Source organism: Coenobita brevimanus, chromosome 110, assembly GCF_032717465.1.
Source record: "Coenobita brevimanus isolate Jiangsu-jjx chromosome 110, ASM3271746v2, whole genome shotgun sequence".
Lineage (NCBI taxonomy): Eukaryota > Metazoa > Arthropoda > Malacostraca > Decapoda > Coenobitidae > Coenobita > Coenobita brevimanus.
The window spans coordinates 5,639,137-5,659,703 of NC_137063.1; the positions used below are offsets into that span (position 1 = coordinate 5,639,137).

Consider the following 20,567-nt stretch of genomic DNA (forward strand, 5'->3'; position numbering starts at 1 on the left):
TATATATATATAATGTATACGATTGACCCACATTCAATCATATGTAATACAGGATATTAGTATATAGCCAAAAAACATAACACATTGTAGGTCTTCTTTCATATTCGTGCCATGTGTTGTGGTTACCAGCACAGTATTACACATTAAATACTATTATATACTTACCCCTATTGGTTCTGATTGTCTGTAACAACAATCTTGACACATTGTAACATCAGTAGCTTTTGCCATTCCAAATCTATCCAACAATGTTTACGCTGGGGTTGGACTAGGGGCAGTGGGTGTGGGGTGTTCAATCACCCAGTCATTCACTGGCAGTGACTCTGGCTACTGGGGGGAGGAACTAGAGCTTTTGGGTGTACATATATAAATACACCTAGGTAAAGGTAAGTTCATGTGTATTGTATCATTAAATACACTAAATATATGTTGTTTATTAAATATTTAGTGCATAGGGTTGACCAATATTACTTGCATGACACTAGGATTGCATTGGGATGACCGACCATGATTGCTAGAAACTTTTTGGCAGGTTTTCCCGGTCATTCGGCAGTTTCTGCTCTCTCAGCACCTGCTTGGTCCTGAAGATGCTGAAAGAGAGGACTTTTACTGTATTTATATCTATCTCTCTATCTATCTGTACAGGCATATATATATATATATATATATATATATATATATGTATATATATATATATATATATATATATATATATATATATATATCTATTGCCAGACTCCTCAATCCCGTTTGGGGTGGCAACAAACAAATCGCCCTGTCCCCCGCCATTTCACTGCCCTGCTCCCAACTCATCCCCCTCTCTCATATACCTCTCCACCCCATCCCTCCATCTCATCCTCGGCCTCCCCCTCCCTCTTCCCCCCTCCACCTCACTCACATACACTCTCTTTGTCAGTCTTTCACCCTCCATCCTCTCCACATGGCCAGACCACCTCAGTGTGTTCCTCATAATGCTTCCTATCATATCCACATCCACACCACAACGCTCCTTTATATCCTCATTCGTCAGCCTGTTTCTCCATGTGACTCCACATGCTCCTCTTAAATAACTCATTTCCACTGCTCTCACTCTTGACTTGTGTCCTTCCAACGATGTCCAAGCTTCACTTCCATACGTTAGAGTTGGTATAACAATACTGTCATGTAGTAACTTTTTCACTTCCTTGCTCACTTCCCTGTTTCTTATCACTGCTTTCAAAGAACCAGCAACCTTTCTTCCCTGCTGTACCCTTTCAAGCACATCACCCTCCAAACCTCCATCCTTACTCATCACACTACCCAAGTACTTAAACGTACTCACATTTTCCAATTCCTCACCATCCAACCTCGCTGTACATTCACTGACTTCACCTCTCTCAAAGACCATCACATTACTCTTCCCTACATTCACCTTTAGATTCCGTTTCTTACACACTCTCCCAAACTCATCCACCAAGCCTTGCAGCTCCCCTTCGTCTTCACTCAACAACACAGTATCATCTGCAAACAACAGTACAAGGAGTTTCCAAACACTATCCTCTCTCACCAGGGCCACTCCAACATCCACTACCCTACCTTGTACCTCTTTTATTACCCCATCCATGTACAGATTGAACAACCATGGAGACATGACACATCCCTGTTTCAACCCAACTTTCAAAGAGAAAAATTCACTTAGTTCACCATCCACACGCACTGCAGCCTTCGCACCATCGTACATACTCTTCACAGCATTCAGCAACTTCCCATCTACTCCATATAGTCTTAACACTTTCCACAATCCTTGTCTATCCACCCTGTCATATGCTTTCTCCAAATCCATGAAAGCCGCATACAACTTCTTTACCTTCTCTAGAAACTTTTCCACTAAAGATCTAAGAATGGATATCTGATCTACACAACATCTTCCCTTCCTAAAGCCTCCCTGTTCTTCTCCAACTAATTTCTCTGTTCTTTCTCTAACTCTGTCAATAAGTATCCTATCATACACTTTTCCTATTATACTAAGAAGACAAATGCCCCTATGATTACCACACACTTCTTTTCCCCTTTTCCTTTGTACAAGGGAATAATTATACCTGACTTCCAATCCTCCGGGACTCTACCTTCCTCCCAGGCCAATCTGCAAATCTTCCACATCCATTTTACTACTATCTCTCCCCCATGCTTCAGCATTTCACCACACACTCCATCAATTCCTGGGGCTTTCCCCGATTTAACTTTCTTCATTGCTTCCACAACTTCTATCCTACTGATTTCTTCCTGTCTTCTCACCTCCCTCCTTCTCCCAGCCATTCCCCAGCCACATATACTTGCATTACTTCCATCCTCTATGTTCAACAATTCCATAAAGTGTTCTCTCCATCTGGTCTCTTTCTCCCTTCTCCACTAGTAATCTACCATTTTTATCTTTCACTCCCCTGCTAACGTCACTTCCACCCTGTCTTACTCTTTTCACCTCTTTCCAGAACATTTTCTTATAGTCCCTCCACTTTACACTCAAATTCCTTCCAAATTCCTCATCCACTCTCTTCTTACTCTCTCTTACTAATCTTTTCACCTCTTTCTTTCTTTCTACATATAACTTTCTCTTCTGCCTCTCAACTTCTTCCATCCCCCTATTTCTCATCCATTCATTGTATGCTTTTTTCTTTTGTGCCACTGCCTGTCTCACCTCTTCAGTCCACCACGCTGTTCCTTGCACCCCCCTCCGTCTTCTCTTCCTTCCACACACCACATCAAATGCTGCACATACTTCTTCTGTAAATGTCCTACACACACCTTCCACGTCTCCCATCTGCTCCAATTCATATTTGCCCAATCGTTCCTCCACTTCTCTCTTAAACTTTGCCTTTTTCTCATCCTCTTGTAACCTTTCCACTCTCCTTGCAACTACTCCATCCTTTCATCTTTCCCTTCTTCTATTCCTCCATCTTACTTGAATCCTAATTCTGGCCACCACCAAGTAGTGGTCAGAAAGTCCACTCTCCCAACCTCTATAAGCTCTTGCATCCATTACACATCTTCGCATCCTTTCATCCACACACACATAATCAGTCATTGCCTTCCTTTCATTCAGTTCACCACCCACCCTTCTCATCACTCGCCATGTATACGTGTGGATCATTTTATGCCTGAAGAGGGTATTGGCTATCACCAACCCCCTCCCAGCACAAATGTCCACTAACGCACTCCCATTCTCATCTATCTCAGCAGGCACACCCCACTCACCAACTATTCCATCCACCTTCACATTCCCAACTTTACCATTCATATCACCAATCAAAAACACTCTCTCATTCCTTCCAAACTTTTCCATGCACACTTCTACATTTGTCCAGAACTCTTCTCTCACTCTTCTAGCACGATCTTGCATTGGCGCATACACACACACAATCGCCCACATTTGTATTCCAACTTACAACTTTACCCACACAATCCTTGACCCAACTGATCCATACTGTCTTATGCTCTTCTTCCATCTTTTAATCACAACTATACATACTCCTTCCTTTGCCCTCTCATTCTCACCTACTCCTGCACATATACCCCATCCATATTCCCATTCTCTCACATTTTCTCCTCTCCATTTTGTTTCAGTTATTCCACATACATCCACTTTCGCATATATATATATATATATATATATATATATATATATATATATATACATATATGTATATACACATCTATCCATCATCTAATCCTGCGTTGCCTCAAGAGCCCGGGGCTAGGCAAGTTGGTCCTGACATTTAAGATGAGAGTGACCAGCTTCACGCATCCCTGAATGGCATTACATGAGCAGTAAACCCCAACCACCCCTTGGATATAAATCTTCACCGGCTCGATCCGATTGGAGCTCCTTAATTACCCACTAAACCACCAGGCGTCATCATCTGGTTTTAAGGTTACCACCCAGCGTAGTAAATGGTTTCCTGGTGTACAGGAAACCATTTGTCTTGTCACTCAGTGTAGTCACCCACAGGCAGAAGGAAGAGGAAAGAATGAAGGAAAGAAAGACAGAAGAGGGAGTGTAAAGTCCTCCTTAGGCAGAAGAAAGAGGAAAAAGTGAAGGAAAGAATGACAGAAGAGAAAGGTTGGAAGAGAGGAAAGGGCAGACACCCAAAGCAGCACTACATTTATTGAGTGGATAGTGAGCGCCCTCACCTACCACTTTATATATATATATATATATAATGAATAAAGAATAAGGTGACAGAAAAACTTACATCTCACCAGAAACTATGTGGCAGGGAGGTGAGATTATTTGCCATAATCCTCTCAACCAAATATGAGTTTTATTGCTAAGTATTTGACGGGCGTTCCTGTTGGATCATCGTCTATTAAAGGTCCAACCGCACTGCTTCCTGTGCTTATGGGCAGTGTGCTACCGAAAGTGAGTAAGCACTGTGTTGACAAGATAAAGACTGAGATATTAAACACTCTTAAATCCATGAAGATCTATGCATACAATATAAGAAGCCTCGCTGAAGATTACAAACTTGATAACTTAATAGCTGAACTGGAAAACATTAGTTAGGATATTGTAGGTTGAGTGAGACCCACAGAAAAGAAGAAAAAGTAATTCAGCTAAATGACAGTGGCCACCTATTTTACCACAGAGGAAGGGAAAATGAAAGAGTTAGTGGTGTAGGATTTCTAATTAACAGAAATCTAGCAGACAACATTGTTAAATTCAGTAGTGCATCTGACAGAGCAGCAGTGGTTGTCAGACTGTAGCACCAGTAGGCGTAGACTGTAGCACCAGTCGAGCAGGGCAGTACTCCCGAGGTGGATGGAAAGCTGATGACAGGGAGTGCTGGAGCTCCCGTTTCATCAGCCCTCAGGACTAGTTCCTGACCATCCACCTTTGCTGAACTTTTTCAGTGTCTCAGTTACACAGAGAGTAGGCCAGCATGCTCTCCAGTACAAATTTCTCTAACTATCTTCACCAAACTACATGCACAGTACACACTACACTTCCTATTCAAAATTTACCCAAAATGGCGTCGTTTTACCAAGCCTCAGAGTCCCCAGGGGGGGGGACCATAAATGCCCCCACCATCTGCCCCTCTCCCGGTGACGACTCAAGATGCCTGGAACCACTGTCTGACTCTCTTCTTCTTCATTTCTGCAACATTCGCGGCCTTTCCACTAACTTTCGCTCTGTTGAGCACCACCTCTCCTCCTCTAAACCTCACCTTCTTTTTCTAACGGAGACTCAGCTGTCTGAGGCAACTGACAGCAAACCCTTTTCTGTATCCTCCTACTTTCTCTATACTCATTTCAAAGCCAAAGGTGGCTGTTGTGTATATATACGCAACGACATATCATGCTCTCGTGTTCCTGAACTTGATTCTTCTGAATTCTCCACACTCTGGCTTCGGCTTTCCTGTCATTCTCTGACTAAATATATCTGTGCTGTTTACTTATCCACTAATTCTACTGACTATCAAAAATTCTTCGACTATCTTACTTCTACGATGGAACACATTCTATCCATTTCTCCTTTCTCTGAAATCTCCATTCTTGGAGATTTCAATGTTCACCACCACCTTTGGCTCTCCTCTCCTTTCACGGATCCACCTGGTGAACAAGCCTACATCTTTTCTATCCTTAATGACCTAGAGCAGCTTGTACAGCACCCTACCCGTATCCCTGACCGCCTTGGAGAGATCTCCAACATACTTGACCTCTTCCTCACAACTAATCCTTCTGCTTACTCTGTTAACCTTTTCTCTCCGTTGGGCTCCTCCGATCACAACCTTATTACCTTAACCTGTCCTATCACTCCGGTACGGCCTGTGGACCCTCCAGGGAAACGTCGTCTGTGGCATTTTGGAGCCGCAGACTGGGAGGCCCTCAGGCAGTACTTCTTTGATTTTCCCTGGAATGATTATTGCTTCCATGGCCGTGAGCCATCTGAGTGTGCCTTGCGCATTACGGAGGTTATTCTCTCGGGCATGGAAGCATACATTCCTTTCTCATATCCTTTGACTAATGCAAGAAAGCCTTGGTTTAATCACGCTTGTTCTAATGCTGTCCGCTACAAGGAGAGGGCCTACAAAAGGTACCGGAGCCAACCCACCCCTGAATCACATCATCTTTACGTTTCTGCCCGGAATCGTGCTAAGTCTGTTCTTCGCTCTACTAAAAATAATTTCATCCATACTAAATGCTCTCAACTCTCCAACTCGAATTCTTCCCGCTCCTTCTGGCATCTTGCCAAAAATCTTTCTAACAACTTTACCTCATCATCCTTCCCTCCTCTTTTCTACTTTGATGGTTCTGTAGCTATTTCTTCTACTGATAAAGCAGATCTCTTCGCACAGACTTTCTCCTCCAATGCTACCTTAGACGATTCCGGTGCTGTTCCTCCATCACTTCCACCCTCTGACTTCCTCATGGCTGACATTAAAATTTCTTCAGTTGATGTATTTTCTTCCATCACTGGCCTCAGTACTAACAAGGCATATGGGCCTGATGGGGTCCCTCCTGTTGTTCTCAAGAACTGTGCTTCTGTGCTTACACCCTGCCTAGGCAAACTCTTTCGTCTTTGTCTGTCAACTTGTACCTTTCCTTCTTGCTGGAAGTTTGCTCTCATTCAGCCAGTCCCAAAGAAGGGTGACCACTCCCAACCCTCCAACTATTGTCCAATTGCTTTAACGTCCTGTATTTCAAAAGTTTTTGAGTCAATTCTTAATAGAAAAATTTTAAGGCATCTTTCCTATCACAACCTTCTTTCCGATCGTCAGTATGGGTTCCGTCAGGGACGCTCCACTGGCGATCTTCTCACCTACCTTTCAGACTCCTGGTCATCCTCCTTTCGGGACTTTGGCGAAAGCTTTGCCATTGCACTTGACATCTCAAAGGCTTTCGATCGAGTCTGGCATAAATCTTTAATTTCCAAACTGCCCTCCTACGGTTTCTATCCTTCTATCTGTGCCTTCATCGCTAGCTTCCTTTCTGGTCTTTCTATAGCCGCTGTTATAGACGGCCATCGTTCTTCTCCTAGATCTATCAACAGTGGTGTTCCTCAGGGCTCTGTCCTATCACCAACTCTCTTCCTTTTATTCATCAATGATCTTCTAAGCTGTACATCTAACCCTATCCACTCATACGCTGATGACTCCACCCTTCACCTTTCCATTCGGTTCCCGCAACGCCCATCTCAACAGTTACTTCAACAAACAAGGGATGAGGCTATGGCACACCTAATGTCTGACTTGGCTCGTATCTCTGACTGGGGTAAAAATAATATGGTTGTCTTTAATGCATCTAAGACTCAGTTCTTACACCTTTCAACCTGACAAAATCTTCCACAGGTATACCCACTAATGTTTAATAATATTCAGCTTAATCCTACATCATCCTTGAACATGCTTGGGGTTTCATTTACTCGGGACTTATCTTGGAAAGATCATATTACATCTCTTGTAAAATCTGCTTCCAAGAGATTGGGTGTGCTAAGCCGACTCCGCTCTTTCTTTACCCCTGCGCAATTGTTGACTCTATACAGGGGTTTTATCCGCCCCTGTGTGGAGTACAACTCTCATGTGTGGGGAGGCTCACCTCATACAGCTCTTCTCGATAGGGTGGAGTCAAAGGCTTTTCGTCTCATTAACTCTCCTCCTCTTACTGACTCCCTTCAACCTCTGTCTCTTCGCCGCACTGTTGCATCTTTATCTCTTTTCTATCGCTACTTTAATGGTCACTGCTCCTCTGAACTGTCTGCTTGCATTCCTCCACCTCTACGACGGGCGCGTAGCACCCGTTTGGCAGCAGACTCTCATCCTTTTTCTGTCCAACTCTCTAATGCAAGAATTAACCGTTACTCCCAGTCTTTCATTTATGCAACAGGTCAACTCTGGAACTGTCTCCCTCTGTCTGTATTTCCTGCTGCCTATGATCTCCAGTCTTTCAAACGCAGTGTGTCCAGGCATCTCAAAATGATCAGATCTTGAATTTGGCTCTATATTGTATTTTGTTTTTCTCTTGGAGGGAACTGTTACTGCGGGCTCATGGCCTTTGGTTCCTTCTTCCTCGCATAAAAAAAAAAAAAAAAAAAAAAAATTAGACTGTGCAAAAAATATATCTTGAAAGTGATACAAGTATATGCACCAACTTCTCAGAGCTCAGATGAAGAAATTGAAACATTCTATGATGACATCTCCCAGATTATGGAAGAAGAAAAGACCACCTATACTATACTCATGGGAGACTTCAATGCAAAAGTTGGAAAATCAAAAAATGGTGAAGCGTGTATGGGAAAATTTGGAGTGGGAGAAAGGAATGAAAGAGGAGAAATGTTGGTAAACTTTGCAGAAATGTTTAACAAGAGAATAATGAACACATTCTTACACAAAAGAACAGGGAGAAAGTGGACCTGGAGAAGCCCAAATGGAGAAACAAAGAATGAAATCGACTTCATTATAGCAAATAAGAAGAACACAATCACAAATGTCACAGTTATCAACAAAGTAAATATTGGAAGTGACCATAGAATGGTGGGTTGCACAGCAAGATTCAATTTCAAAAGTGAAAGAAAGATGATGATTAAAGACAAAGAGATATGCCCAATAAAAGTCAGCGAAAACAAAGCAGCTTTTCAGTTGGAAATAAGGAACAGATTTCAGGCTCTCAGTAATGCTGAATGTGACATTGATGAGCTGAATGACAAACTAACAAAAGTGCTAAAAGAATCAGCGGAGGTAGTAGGAAAACCTAATACAACCAATGCCGGGAAGTATTCAGAGAAGACACGAGCTTATGAAAAAAAGAAAGGTAATGAAAGTAAAAACAAAGAAAGATGAAATAGAACGAGCGGAATTAAACAAGCTTATCAACAAAAGACAAAGAGTAGAAAAAAGAAAGAGAAACATGGATCAAATCAAAGAAACCATCAAAAAAGGAAAAAGTCTGAAACAGGTCCGAAATAAAATGGCAGTTGGAAAGCAACAAATTACATCACTAAAAGACAAAAACGGTGAAGCCATTAAATGCAGAGACATGATGCTGAAGAGAGTTGAAGAATTTAATAAAGAACTGTATGCATCAAAGATAGTAGTACCAATAGCTAACTTTTCTGTTGACACAAGTGAAATACTTGAGGTAACACCAGACGAAGTAAATATTTCTCTTAAAAGTATGAAAAGAGGGAAGGCTTCGGGAGAAGGTGGAATAATAACAGATTTACTGTTGGATGCAGGAGCAGAAGTACAAAATAGGCTTGCTCACTTATTTACCCAATGTATAAAACAGAAGAAAATTCCCCAAACATGGTGTAATGCAATTGTTATTCTACTTTATAAAAAAGGCGACTCAAAAGACCTTAGTAACTATAGACCCATTAGCTTGCTATCAGTCATTTACAAACTTTTCACTAAAGTCCTTACAAACAGAATAGCTACAAATTTGGAGGAAAACCAACCTCGTGAACAGGCAGGATTCCGAAGCGGGTACCCAACTACTGATCATCTGCACACAATGAAACAGTTAATTGAGAAAACTACAGAATATAATAAACCACTGTGCTTAGGTTTTGTTGATTACGAAAAGGCTTTCGACTCAGTGGAGCACATAGCAATTATAAATTCATTGCGAGAACAAGGAGTGAATGAGAACATTGTAAAACTGCTCGAAAACATATATAAAGAGGGAACTGCTACAGTTAAATTACATAAGGACTCAGAGAAAATTAAGATTGAGAAGGGCGTGCGTCAGGGAGATACAATTTTGCCAAAGTTATTTACAGCATGCCTAGAAAGTATTTTCAGAAAGCTAGACTGGGAAAACAAAGGATTAAACATGGAGAAAAGCTAAACCATTTAAGATTTGCAGATGACATTGTCCTAATCTCAGAAAAAGCAGAGACGTTGCAAGAAATGTTAAATGACCTGAACAGAGAAAGTCTCAAAGTAGGGCTAAAGATGAACCGGTGTAAAACTAATGTTTAATCCTCAAACACCAAAAAGCGTCATAAGAATAAGTGGAGAAATTCTTGAAGAAGTTGAGGAGTACAATTACCTGGGACAAATACTAAAATTAACGAAAGATAATGATAGCGAAATATAAAGACGCATTACAATTTGATGGAAAGCTTTCGGTAAACATAGAGACATAATGAAAAGTAGCTTACCAGTTTGTATGAAGCAAAAAGTATATAACGAATGTGTAATTCAAGCTGTGACGTATGGTTGTGAGACTTGGAAACTGACAAAATCGATGGAAAATAAATTAATTTGTTCTCAGAGAGCAATGGAAAAGTCAATGTTGGGAATATCTTTGAGAGACAGGAAAAGATCAACTTGGGTGAGACAGCAGACTAAAGTCAAAGATATTATAGAAGTTATAAAAGAACAGAAATGGAGGTGGGCGGGTCATGTAGCAAGAACAAAGGATAATCGATGGAGCAAGAGGTTGACTGACTGGACACCAAGAGATGGTAAGCGTAGCAGAAAAAGGCCAGATAAGAGGCGGAGAGATGAGATAGAGAAATTTGCAGGGAAAACGTGGCAAAGATTGGCTTAGTCAAGGAATTCGTGGAGAAGGTTGGGGGAGGCCTTTGTTCAGCAGTGGACTTGTAATGGCTGATGATGATGATGATGATGATATATATATATATATATATATATATATATATATATATATATATATATATATATATATATATATATATATATATATATATATATTTAACCCTTTCCCGCACGGTAAGTTTCAGTAAGTTTTCTGGTGCAGGAATTTTCACTACGAAGCCGCCCGGCCGGGGAGCGCGCGCGCGCGGCAAATTTGAGCGAATGAAACACATTCTTGCCTTATTTTCGCCACCCAAAAATCCATGTATTCCCATGAAACCTATCTCCAGGTATGCATGGATGTTTGTTCTATCTGATAAACATGACCAAAACACAGGAAAACACCAGCAAAAAAAGTTATTAGCCCTGGAAGCATGGTCGAGTAAACTTTTTTCACTTCCCAACATCGCCGTTTGAAGGTTTTCCATCATACAGGAAAATGATCTAATAAATTTTTATAGAGAATTTCATCAGCTTTCTAACGAAACCAATCCGGTTGAGATACTATGTATACTTTTCGAGAAAATGGCCAAAAACTGAGAGCCATTTTTGGAAAAATTTCACTGACCTCTGAGAGCAAAGTTTTCCCAGGCACCTTATGTTTTTATTACATAGTAATATGCCCCAATTATCCAGCTTTCCCACTGTGACGGGAAAACCCCATACGCCTCATAGTTCTCGAGTAAATCGAAAAAAAGTACTATAGTAGCCGCAGCGAGAAATGAACGCAGTGGTGGGGCAGCCGGGATGACCTGGGATTCCCCCACTGTAGCCATATCCACATGTCACCGACCATCGGCCACCGCTGCAGCCCCGCTCCATGATCCTTACCCTGTGTCTCTAGCTTTCTCTTTCTCTCTCGGTTTCTATATAAACTGGTGTATTTCCGAAACTAATTATGAAATTATTATGACTTTTGTTCCACACCACCACTGAGGTAAAAATCAAGGAGCGTTTTCTGTATAAAGGTTTCCCCCCCCTTGTCTGAGGGCAGGTCAGTTCTGGCGAGTGTATAATTATAGGTCAGGCGGAGGTATCGGCAAGGCCACACTCCCCCGCTCATATGCCACATTTAGGAGGGGGGGGGAAACCTTTATACAGAAAACTCTCCTTGATTTTTACCTCAGTGGTGGTGTGGAACAAAAGTCATAATAATTTCATAATTAGTTTCGGAAATACACCAGATTATATAGAAACCGAGAGAGAAAGAGAAAGCCAGAGACACAGGGTAAGGATCATGGAGCGGGGCTGCAGCGGTGGCCGATGGTCGGTGACATGTGGATATGGCTACAGTGGGGGAATCCCAGGTCATCCCGGCTGCCCCACCACAGCGTTCATTTCTCGCTGTGGCTACTATAGGCACTCCGTGCGTGATTGACTTTCGTGATGCACGCAAGGCGTACACAATGTTCCCGTCTACGTAACAACGAATTCTTATTAGAAATATTACATATTTATGTATTGTACATATGTAGAATTTCCTGCTCTTCATCATGGTTCAAATGTGAAATCGATACGTCCAATAGTTTCCGAGTAATTGGCAGAGAAACAGAGAGTATTACTACGAGCATTTTTCAATGGTAACAGCCGGGAAGAGACACTCATTTCCACCGCCTTTTCTCGCACAAAACGTAACATAATGCTTACATTTTGGTATTGATCATACGTAGAATTTAGTGGTATAGATCATGGTTGTTACAGAAAATCGATAAGTAATAGTTTTCGAGTAATTGGCCGACAAAGTGAGGTTAGTACTCCGAGCGCTCGTCACTGATAACAAACGCGAGGAAAAAGAAAAAAACCCTCGCCTTTTACCCCCCAAAACGCTACCAAAGGCTTACATTCGGGTATTGATTATACGTAGAATTTAGTGGTATTGATGATGGTTGTAACAGAAAATCGATAAGTCTAATAGTTTTCGAGTAATTGGCCGACAAAGTGAGGTTATTACTCAGAGCGAATGTCACTGACAACAAATGCGAGGAAAAACATTTCCCTCGCCTTTTACCCCCCAAAACGCTACCAAAGGCTTACATTCTGGTATTGATTACACGTAGAATTTAGTGGTATTGATGATGGTTGTAACAGAAAATCGATAAGTCTAATAGTTTTCGAGTAATTGGCCGACAAAGTGAGGTTATTACTCCGAGCGAATGTCACTGATAACAAACGCTAGGGAAAAAAACATTTCTTGCCTTTTATCCCCCAAAACGCTACCAAAGGCTTACATTTTGGTATTGATCATACGTCGAATTTAGTGGTATTGATGATGGTTGTAACAGAAAATCGATAAGTCTAATAGTTTTCGAGTAACTGGCCGACAAAATTATGTTATTACTCCGAGCGCTTGTCATGTCACACAACAACCGCTAGGAACAAAAACATTTCTCTCGCCTTTTACCCCCCAAAACGCTACCAAAGGCTTACGTTCTGGTATTGATCTTACGTAGAATTTAGTGGTATTGATGATGGTTGTAACAGGAAATCGATAAGTCTAATAGTTTTCAAGTAATTGGCCGACAAGGTGAGGTTACTTTTCCGATCGCTACCAACTTTTACACACACTGTTTCTTCCTCGCACACCGGCCTGAAGACTATGCTACTAACTTTTTTTTCCCCCTATCTGTACAGACTGTTACATCTTCCATGGATGTTTTTCTATTGTTATAACCTACTACACATAAACATAACTCTTCTATAGTTACTGCTGTGGAGATTTACTTTCTTTCATATGTGTAATCTGTAGGAGAAAATGGTTATTTATCTGAAAGTGTGAGAGGTAATGGTAATAGATTATTACATATATCAACAAAATTTGCAGAACTCACTTCCTCCAGGGGTGTTGATCCAGTCAGACCAGGAATTTGAAGATGAGGAGTTATGTAGTGTGTGTGTGTGTGTGTCAGCTTCTCCCTGAGAGTATGAGGCAACGCTATTTTTAGCACACACCACACTCGTTCACGGAAACTCGCAGCTTGTTTGACGTATATTTCATACAATTTCATACGCATTTACACTGTCAGAATCACAATAATTCCAGCCCTAAAACACCGGTAATTCTCCCCTCCCAGCTTCAGGTTTGCCCCTTCACAACACTCTGTTTCATGCCACATGTAACGCTTGCTGGCTCCATAATTTCACCAAGCTATCCACAGTATGTTTCACACAATATATATTTATGCCTTGGCTTCATTTATATACGTATTTCCACTCACGCCATACGGCCTACGGGGGGGTGGAGTGGCGAAACCCCGCTACACTGACCATGCGTCTGGCTCCAAGGCCCAACGATTGCTAACGGCCAGAATTTCTTTTCAATACATATATGTATGTTCCATCGACAATATCACGTCACTATATGTTCACATACATGGTATTATCTCACTGAGTCAATAGGGCCTTTGCCTTGGGCAAGAGGGGGAGAATTATGGACGATTTAAAGGGAACCACGAGCTGTCAAACACCACCGCCTGACTGCTTAACGAACACTGAGGTTGGAGGGAGCGGGCTGAGGTAGATAAGGCAAAACAGCGTTGCCAATGACTTACCTCGAGAAAGCCTTGGCTACCCTATGACGCTTCCAAAAATCACGCAAATCGGCCTATAAGTTTTTTTCTGACGAATATTTTTGTGCCTAAACCACGCGATTCGCGTGACTGTGCCTGGCAGAGTACAGGCCGACGTCACGCTAATCGCGTGACTGTGCCTGGGAGGGTTTTATATATATATATAATATATATATAATATATATATATATATATATATATAATATATATAATATATATATATATATATATATATATATATATATATATATATATATATATATATATATATATATATATATATATATATATATATATATATATATATATATATATATATATATATATATATATATATATATATATATATATATATATATATATATATATATATATATATATATATATATATATATATATATAATATATATATATATATATATATATATATATATATATATAATATATATATATAATATATATATATATATATATATATATATATATATATATATATATATAATATATATATATATATATATATATATATATATATATATATATATATATATATATATATATATATATATATATATATATATATATATATATATATATTATATATATATATATATATATATATATATATATATATATATATATTATATATATATATATATATATATATATATATATATATATATATATATATATATATATATATATATATATATATATATATATATATATATATATATATGTCTATCTATAGCCCGACGCCCTAATCCCACAAAGGGTGGCCACAGACAAAACGCCTCCAAGTCACTCTGTCACCCACCATTTGACTCCCCTCTCCCCAACTCACCCCCCCAACTCACCCCCTCCTTCATATACCTCTCAACTCCATCCCTCCACCTCATCCTCGGTCTACCCCTCCCTCTCCCTCCCTCCACCTCACCTACATACACCCTCTTAGTCAGTCTTTCATTCTCCATTCTCTCCACATGTCCAAACCACCTCAGTGTATTTCTCCTAATCTTTTCAACCACATCCACGTCTACCCCACAACGTTCCTTCACTTCTTCATTCGTCAACCTGTCCCTCCACGTCACTCCACATGCTCTTCTGAAGTAATTCATTTCCACTGCTCTCACTCTTGACTTGTTCCCCTCTTGCAAGGTCCATGCCTCGCTTCCATACGTCAGGGTAGGGATCACAATACTATCATGCAGTGACTTCTTAACTTCCATACTCACGTCCCTATTTCTCATCAGTGCTTTCAGTGTACCAACAACCTTTCTTCCCTGCTGTACCCTTTCACGTACTTCATCCCCCAAAGTTCCATATATATATGGATATATATAAATCTAGAAATATCTATATATAGCTGTATCTATATACTTTACATATAGAAGCTACATCTTGCAAGGGATGACCTTGAAAATTCTATCTATCTATTGCCGGACGCCATAATCCCGTAAGGGGTGGCCATTTAACTTTGAGTTATTTGTTTTATGGGGAGGGGCACTAACCCTCCACCAACCTACTTGCTGACACGTAGGGAGCACGTATGGTTTGCTTATATGGTTACCACCCAGCGTTGTATATGGTTTCTTGGCTTACAGGAAACCATTTGGCTTGTCACTCAATGTTAAGCCACCTGTAAAGGAAAGAAAAGGACTAAGAAGTGACAGGAAAGATTGGAGAAATAGGAAGAGAAGAGGGCATGCACAGAAAATGAATAAAGGCTAAGGAAGAAGTAGGCAGCACTACATCAAGTGAATGGATGATGGTCGCCACCACCTGTTTTTACCCGTACTCAGTCATTACCTTGCATCCCACAACACGTCACTCACACTTGCTCTTTATATATCCATCTTATTCTTGGTTTCCCTTAACGTGGTGTCCCAACCGCCTACTCCATCTTTTACTCTTCATTTTGCTGTGTTTTGCCATACCACCTCAGGATGGTTTCTTAATTCTTCTACTCACAACATTAACCTCAATGCAGTCTTCGCAGATGCTTTCATATGTCCATCTGTCACTCTGTAGGCACTTCTGAATTAACTTGCTTCAGCAGTTCTTATTTGTGATTTATGCTCTCACGCATGATCCATAACTTCATTATTGTATGTTACTCTTGTGTTTTACTGTACTGTACCTGTAGTTTGACCCTGCCGAAGTGCTGTCTACCACTAGGGGGCTCTGGATCCCCACATGGTGTATGTGTTGTATTGTATATCTGGGATAACCCCATAGAAGCGGTTGTTTATCTGTGGTATTGAGATCAGCTTGGCCTGAGACTAGGTATAAGAACAAGAACAACAACAATTATAAAGTATCCAGAGAGTGCATACCTCCGCCAGTGTCATTGCCATTACAATGGATCAGGATCAGGATCTGTGGAGATATTGTTTGGATTACATAGGATCCGATTTTCCCCCAAATTTGATCAGTTGTTCCTTGACCCATGGCTCACTCATCCACAAAATTTTATTGAAATTATTGAGAACCTTTGGAGATATTGTGCAGGATACATAGGATTGGGATCCACCCCCAAATTTAATAAATTTTTTCTTGGTCCATGGCCCACCTTCCACAAAATTTCATTGAAATTCATTGTGAACTTTGGGAGATATAATGCGAGATACTCCGGATCTGGATCCGTATTTGCCCCAAAATTTAACCAATTTTTTCTTAGTCCATGGTCCACCTTTGCACAAAGTTTCATTAAAATTCATTAAGAGCTTTCGGAGATATCGTGTGGACAAACAAATAGACAAACAGATGAATATATAACTTCCTTCAAAGTCGTTGGTGGAGGTAACAACTGTTGGAATTAAAATGTTGTCATTCATTCCTTTTGCTTATGTTGCCCTTAATGTCCTAATGCCCATCCACCTTCATTCCTATATAATTGTGCCCATTCTGTCGTTTCACTCTTTACACTGTCATCTTTTTTCACAATATGGCTTAAATAATTGAACACCCACTCACTTTCCATTTCTGCACCATTCAGTTTACAGTTCATCTTTATGCCTCATTCAAGCATCATTACCTTGTTCTTCTGTACATTTATCCCCAGATTTCATCTCTAATCTGTGCTGCTAAAGTTTTCCACCGTATCAGGCTCTGTAATTTCCTCACCACACCTCTTTTAACACTGCATTTTGTACAAATAATTGTGCAAACAATCCCCAGTAACTACTTTCTTCAGAATCACTCCTTCTATCAAGGATCCTTTCTTTTCACATCTTTTTGCTCCATCCATATTCACATACAATAGCCATATGGGCACGATACAACCCTGTTTCGGTTTAGTAAAGCTGAATCTCAATTCACCATCCACTCTGACAGATGCCTTCATGGGCGTCTGGAGGGGGGGGGGCAAGGGGGGAGCAGTTGCCCCCCCTTGGAACTCCAAAGTGTGTGATTGACTGTCGGATACGATATGTGAAGCTACAGAACGTGGTGAATGTTTTTGGCGTATCCGATAGAGCCAGGATTCCGGGGGCTTAAATGATGAGTGAATGGAAGCGTGGCCCATTGGATTGGGCAGTTTTGGGCTGTCTGGACATTGCTACTCCTCACCCTGCCCTTGGGTGGGAAAGGAGGTCCGGATGATGATGATGATGTTTGGAACTTTCCCTTCCCCCCCTCCGGACGCCCATGACCGCACATATATGTTTATTTTGTTTTATTTTACCCCCCCCCTTACAAAAAATCCAGCGGATGCAGCTGGATGCCTTTGTTTCATCATGCTTATTCTGGATGACCTTGAGTAATCTCCTCTCTACCCTAGTGCTCTCCACAATGACTTCTAACCTGGTTCATCATTATGCTTTTTACAAATTCATAAATGCTGTATCCAATCTCCCGTTTACTTTCAGTAATCCTTCTGCTCGGCAACTTTGTGCAGACGGGTGATTAACACATCCCCCGCCATCTCTGAATTCACACTGTTCCTCACACACCAACTTTTCAGTAATTGCTGGCCCTCTGTCAATCATTACTTTACCATACACATTTCTTACAGTACAGTACACAGTAACTGCTGTCCTCTCTCTCAGGTACTACTCTACCATAAACACTTCCTACAATACTCAAGAAGAGGTTAACTGTAGTTACCATACAGTATATATTACCTCCCACTCCATAGGCACTCTTTCTTCTATCCAGACTAAACTACATAACTATCTAGTTTAGTTTATAACTACCTTTTCTCCCCCAAACAATTATTCTTTATTCACACCATTTAATCCTGAAGCATTTCTTTGCGAGATTTTTATTGCCGAACATACACCTCCTGTACTAATTCTCACTTTACACTTTCCCTTCTTTCCTTTGATTTGATCTCCCCCCCCCCCAAGATATCAGAGCAACCCTTTTGCTTTTTTTTTTTTTTTTTTTTTTTTAATGCGAGGGAGAAGGAACCAAAGGCTAGGAGCCCGCAAACAGTTCCTTCCAAGAAAAAAAAACAAAAACAATACAAAAGAGCCAAATTCAAGATCCGTTCATTACAAGATGCCTGGACACACTGCGTTTGAAAGACTGGAGATCATAGGAGGTAGGAAATACAGACAGAGGGAGACAGTTCCAGAGTTGACCTGTTGCATAAATGGACTGAAAGTAACGGTTAACTCTTGCATTAGAGGGTCTGGGATGAGAGTTTGTTGCTAGATGGGTGCTACGTACTTGCTTATAAGCAGGTGGTTGAAATATTCTTTCCAACTTCACCTGACGTCTTTTGTTGCCATCGTCTTGCAGTAGCTATATTTTGGCTATGTAAGATTTGCAGAAACATGATTCAGAGTTCAGTAATGAATTCTTTGCAGCATTGTTTATCTTTATTTGTTAATAGTGTTTTTCTTTTTTTGTGCAGCTGGTAAACATGATGAAGGAGCAGACACTTCTGGAGCAGATCATTAGGCAGGTGCAACACAACTTTCTGCGACTGCGCACCATGTACGTCATTGACCAATTGGCTGCCGAGTTCAAAGATCCTTTGATTGTATCTCACTGGAATGCCTTTAATTCTCCCACAAGATCATGTGTTAAAATCAACATTGCTACACAAGGCTATGACTCTGTGTTGCGCACCAAGCTGGTCATTCACATCTCTGAACGTAGCCTTAAGTGTATTTGCCGTGATGGCAAGATAATGACCATGTCATTTGAGCCACAGGAACTAAGAAATTTGATCCTATGTCAGATATCTCAGCATAATATGGCAGCATTGCAGTGTCTGGCACGCTACACTGGTTGGACAGTATTGTCTTCAGAACAAAATGTTGGTACCGGTGCCATCGAACCGTTGGGTAATGCCTCAACAGTGATGTTGGCTTCACCCTCTGGCAACAAGGTAATTGGAGTTCACTCAGGCCCCCATCAGCGTGTGTCAGTTATGGTGTCGTCCTCTCCTCGGCCAGACTTCTATCCATCTACAGTGGTGTCTGGTCAGCGCTGGGAGCATCTTGGGGCCGGCTGGCAGGAAGTACGACACGACCGCATGGAAGGTCGCAACTTTCTTAACAAAATGGAGCTCCTCATGGCTGCCCTCACTGCCTGAACTGACAGATTTGCATACTTGTTCACATATCATGTCATGTTTGGACTGTCTTGTGTACATTCATAACTATCTGTTTTCATCAACTCATTCTCCTCAATGCCTGCACACATTCATGCTTTTTTTTTTTTTTATGTGTGTTTGTGTGTGTGTGTGTGTGTGTGTGTGTGTGTGTGTGTGTGTGCTGTCATGACATAGACACCTTGGTGTCTGTGTTGAGCGAATGTGCTCTTGACTGAAGAGTTGTGTATTCTGTACCACCCAGGGGTCATTGGTTGACACAAGGAAGGGCACCTGGTTGCAGGGTGATACACACTTCAGCAAACTCCACAGAATAGGGGGAGCACCTTAGCCCTTCATAAGGGGAGTGCGTGGCATAAAACTTCACCACCACCACCATTATCATTGTCATCATTATTGTAATCACCGGTCATTGTCGTTATCATCATCATTATCATCGGCTGTCATCATCATTTTCATTATCACCATTGTCATTAGTATTGCTAATTCAGATTATATTCTTGAAATTATCCATAAACATGACATTCTGTGGTTACGCTGGTTTTGTACATCACCTCCCTTGAACTTAAATCAGTTTTTCAATTATGTACCTTTTCATAACCACAGTACTCTCCTTGCATGAACAGGCCATTACTTTTTCAACTTATTAACTGCAGCATGCTCTCTTCAAATGTTATTATTATATTTTTTCTTGATGCAAAGAAGGAACCAAAGGCTAGAAGCCCACAAATTGTTCCAAGAAAAAAAAAAAAACAAGATAACAGAGAGCAAAATTGAAGATACATGCATTTCAAGATGCCTGGACACACTTTATTTGAAAAATTGGAGATCATAGGCAGTAGGAAACACAGACAGAGG

At 40.7% G+C, this 20,567-nt stretch overlaps 1 protein-coding gene across 1 annotated transcript in view; it reads left to right on the forward strand.

Moving 5' to 3' along the window:
* MED17 (mediator complex subunit 17) overlaps positions 1-20,258 on the forward strand; it is an 86,181-nt gene extending 65,923 nt beyond the window's left edge. Inside the window, exon 8 of the mRNA XM_080286188.1 lies at positions 19,005-20,258. Coding sequence (XP_080142314.1) covers positions 19,005-19,691 — 687 coding nt within the window. The 3' untranslated portion in view covers positions 19,692-20,258. The remainder of the gene's footprint in view (positions 1-19,004) is intronic.
* Positions 20,259-20,567: the final 309 nt, after the last annotated feature.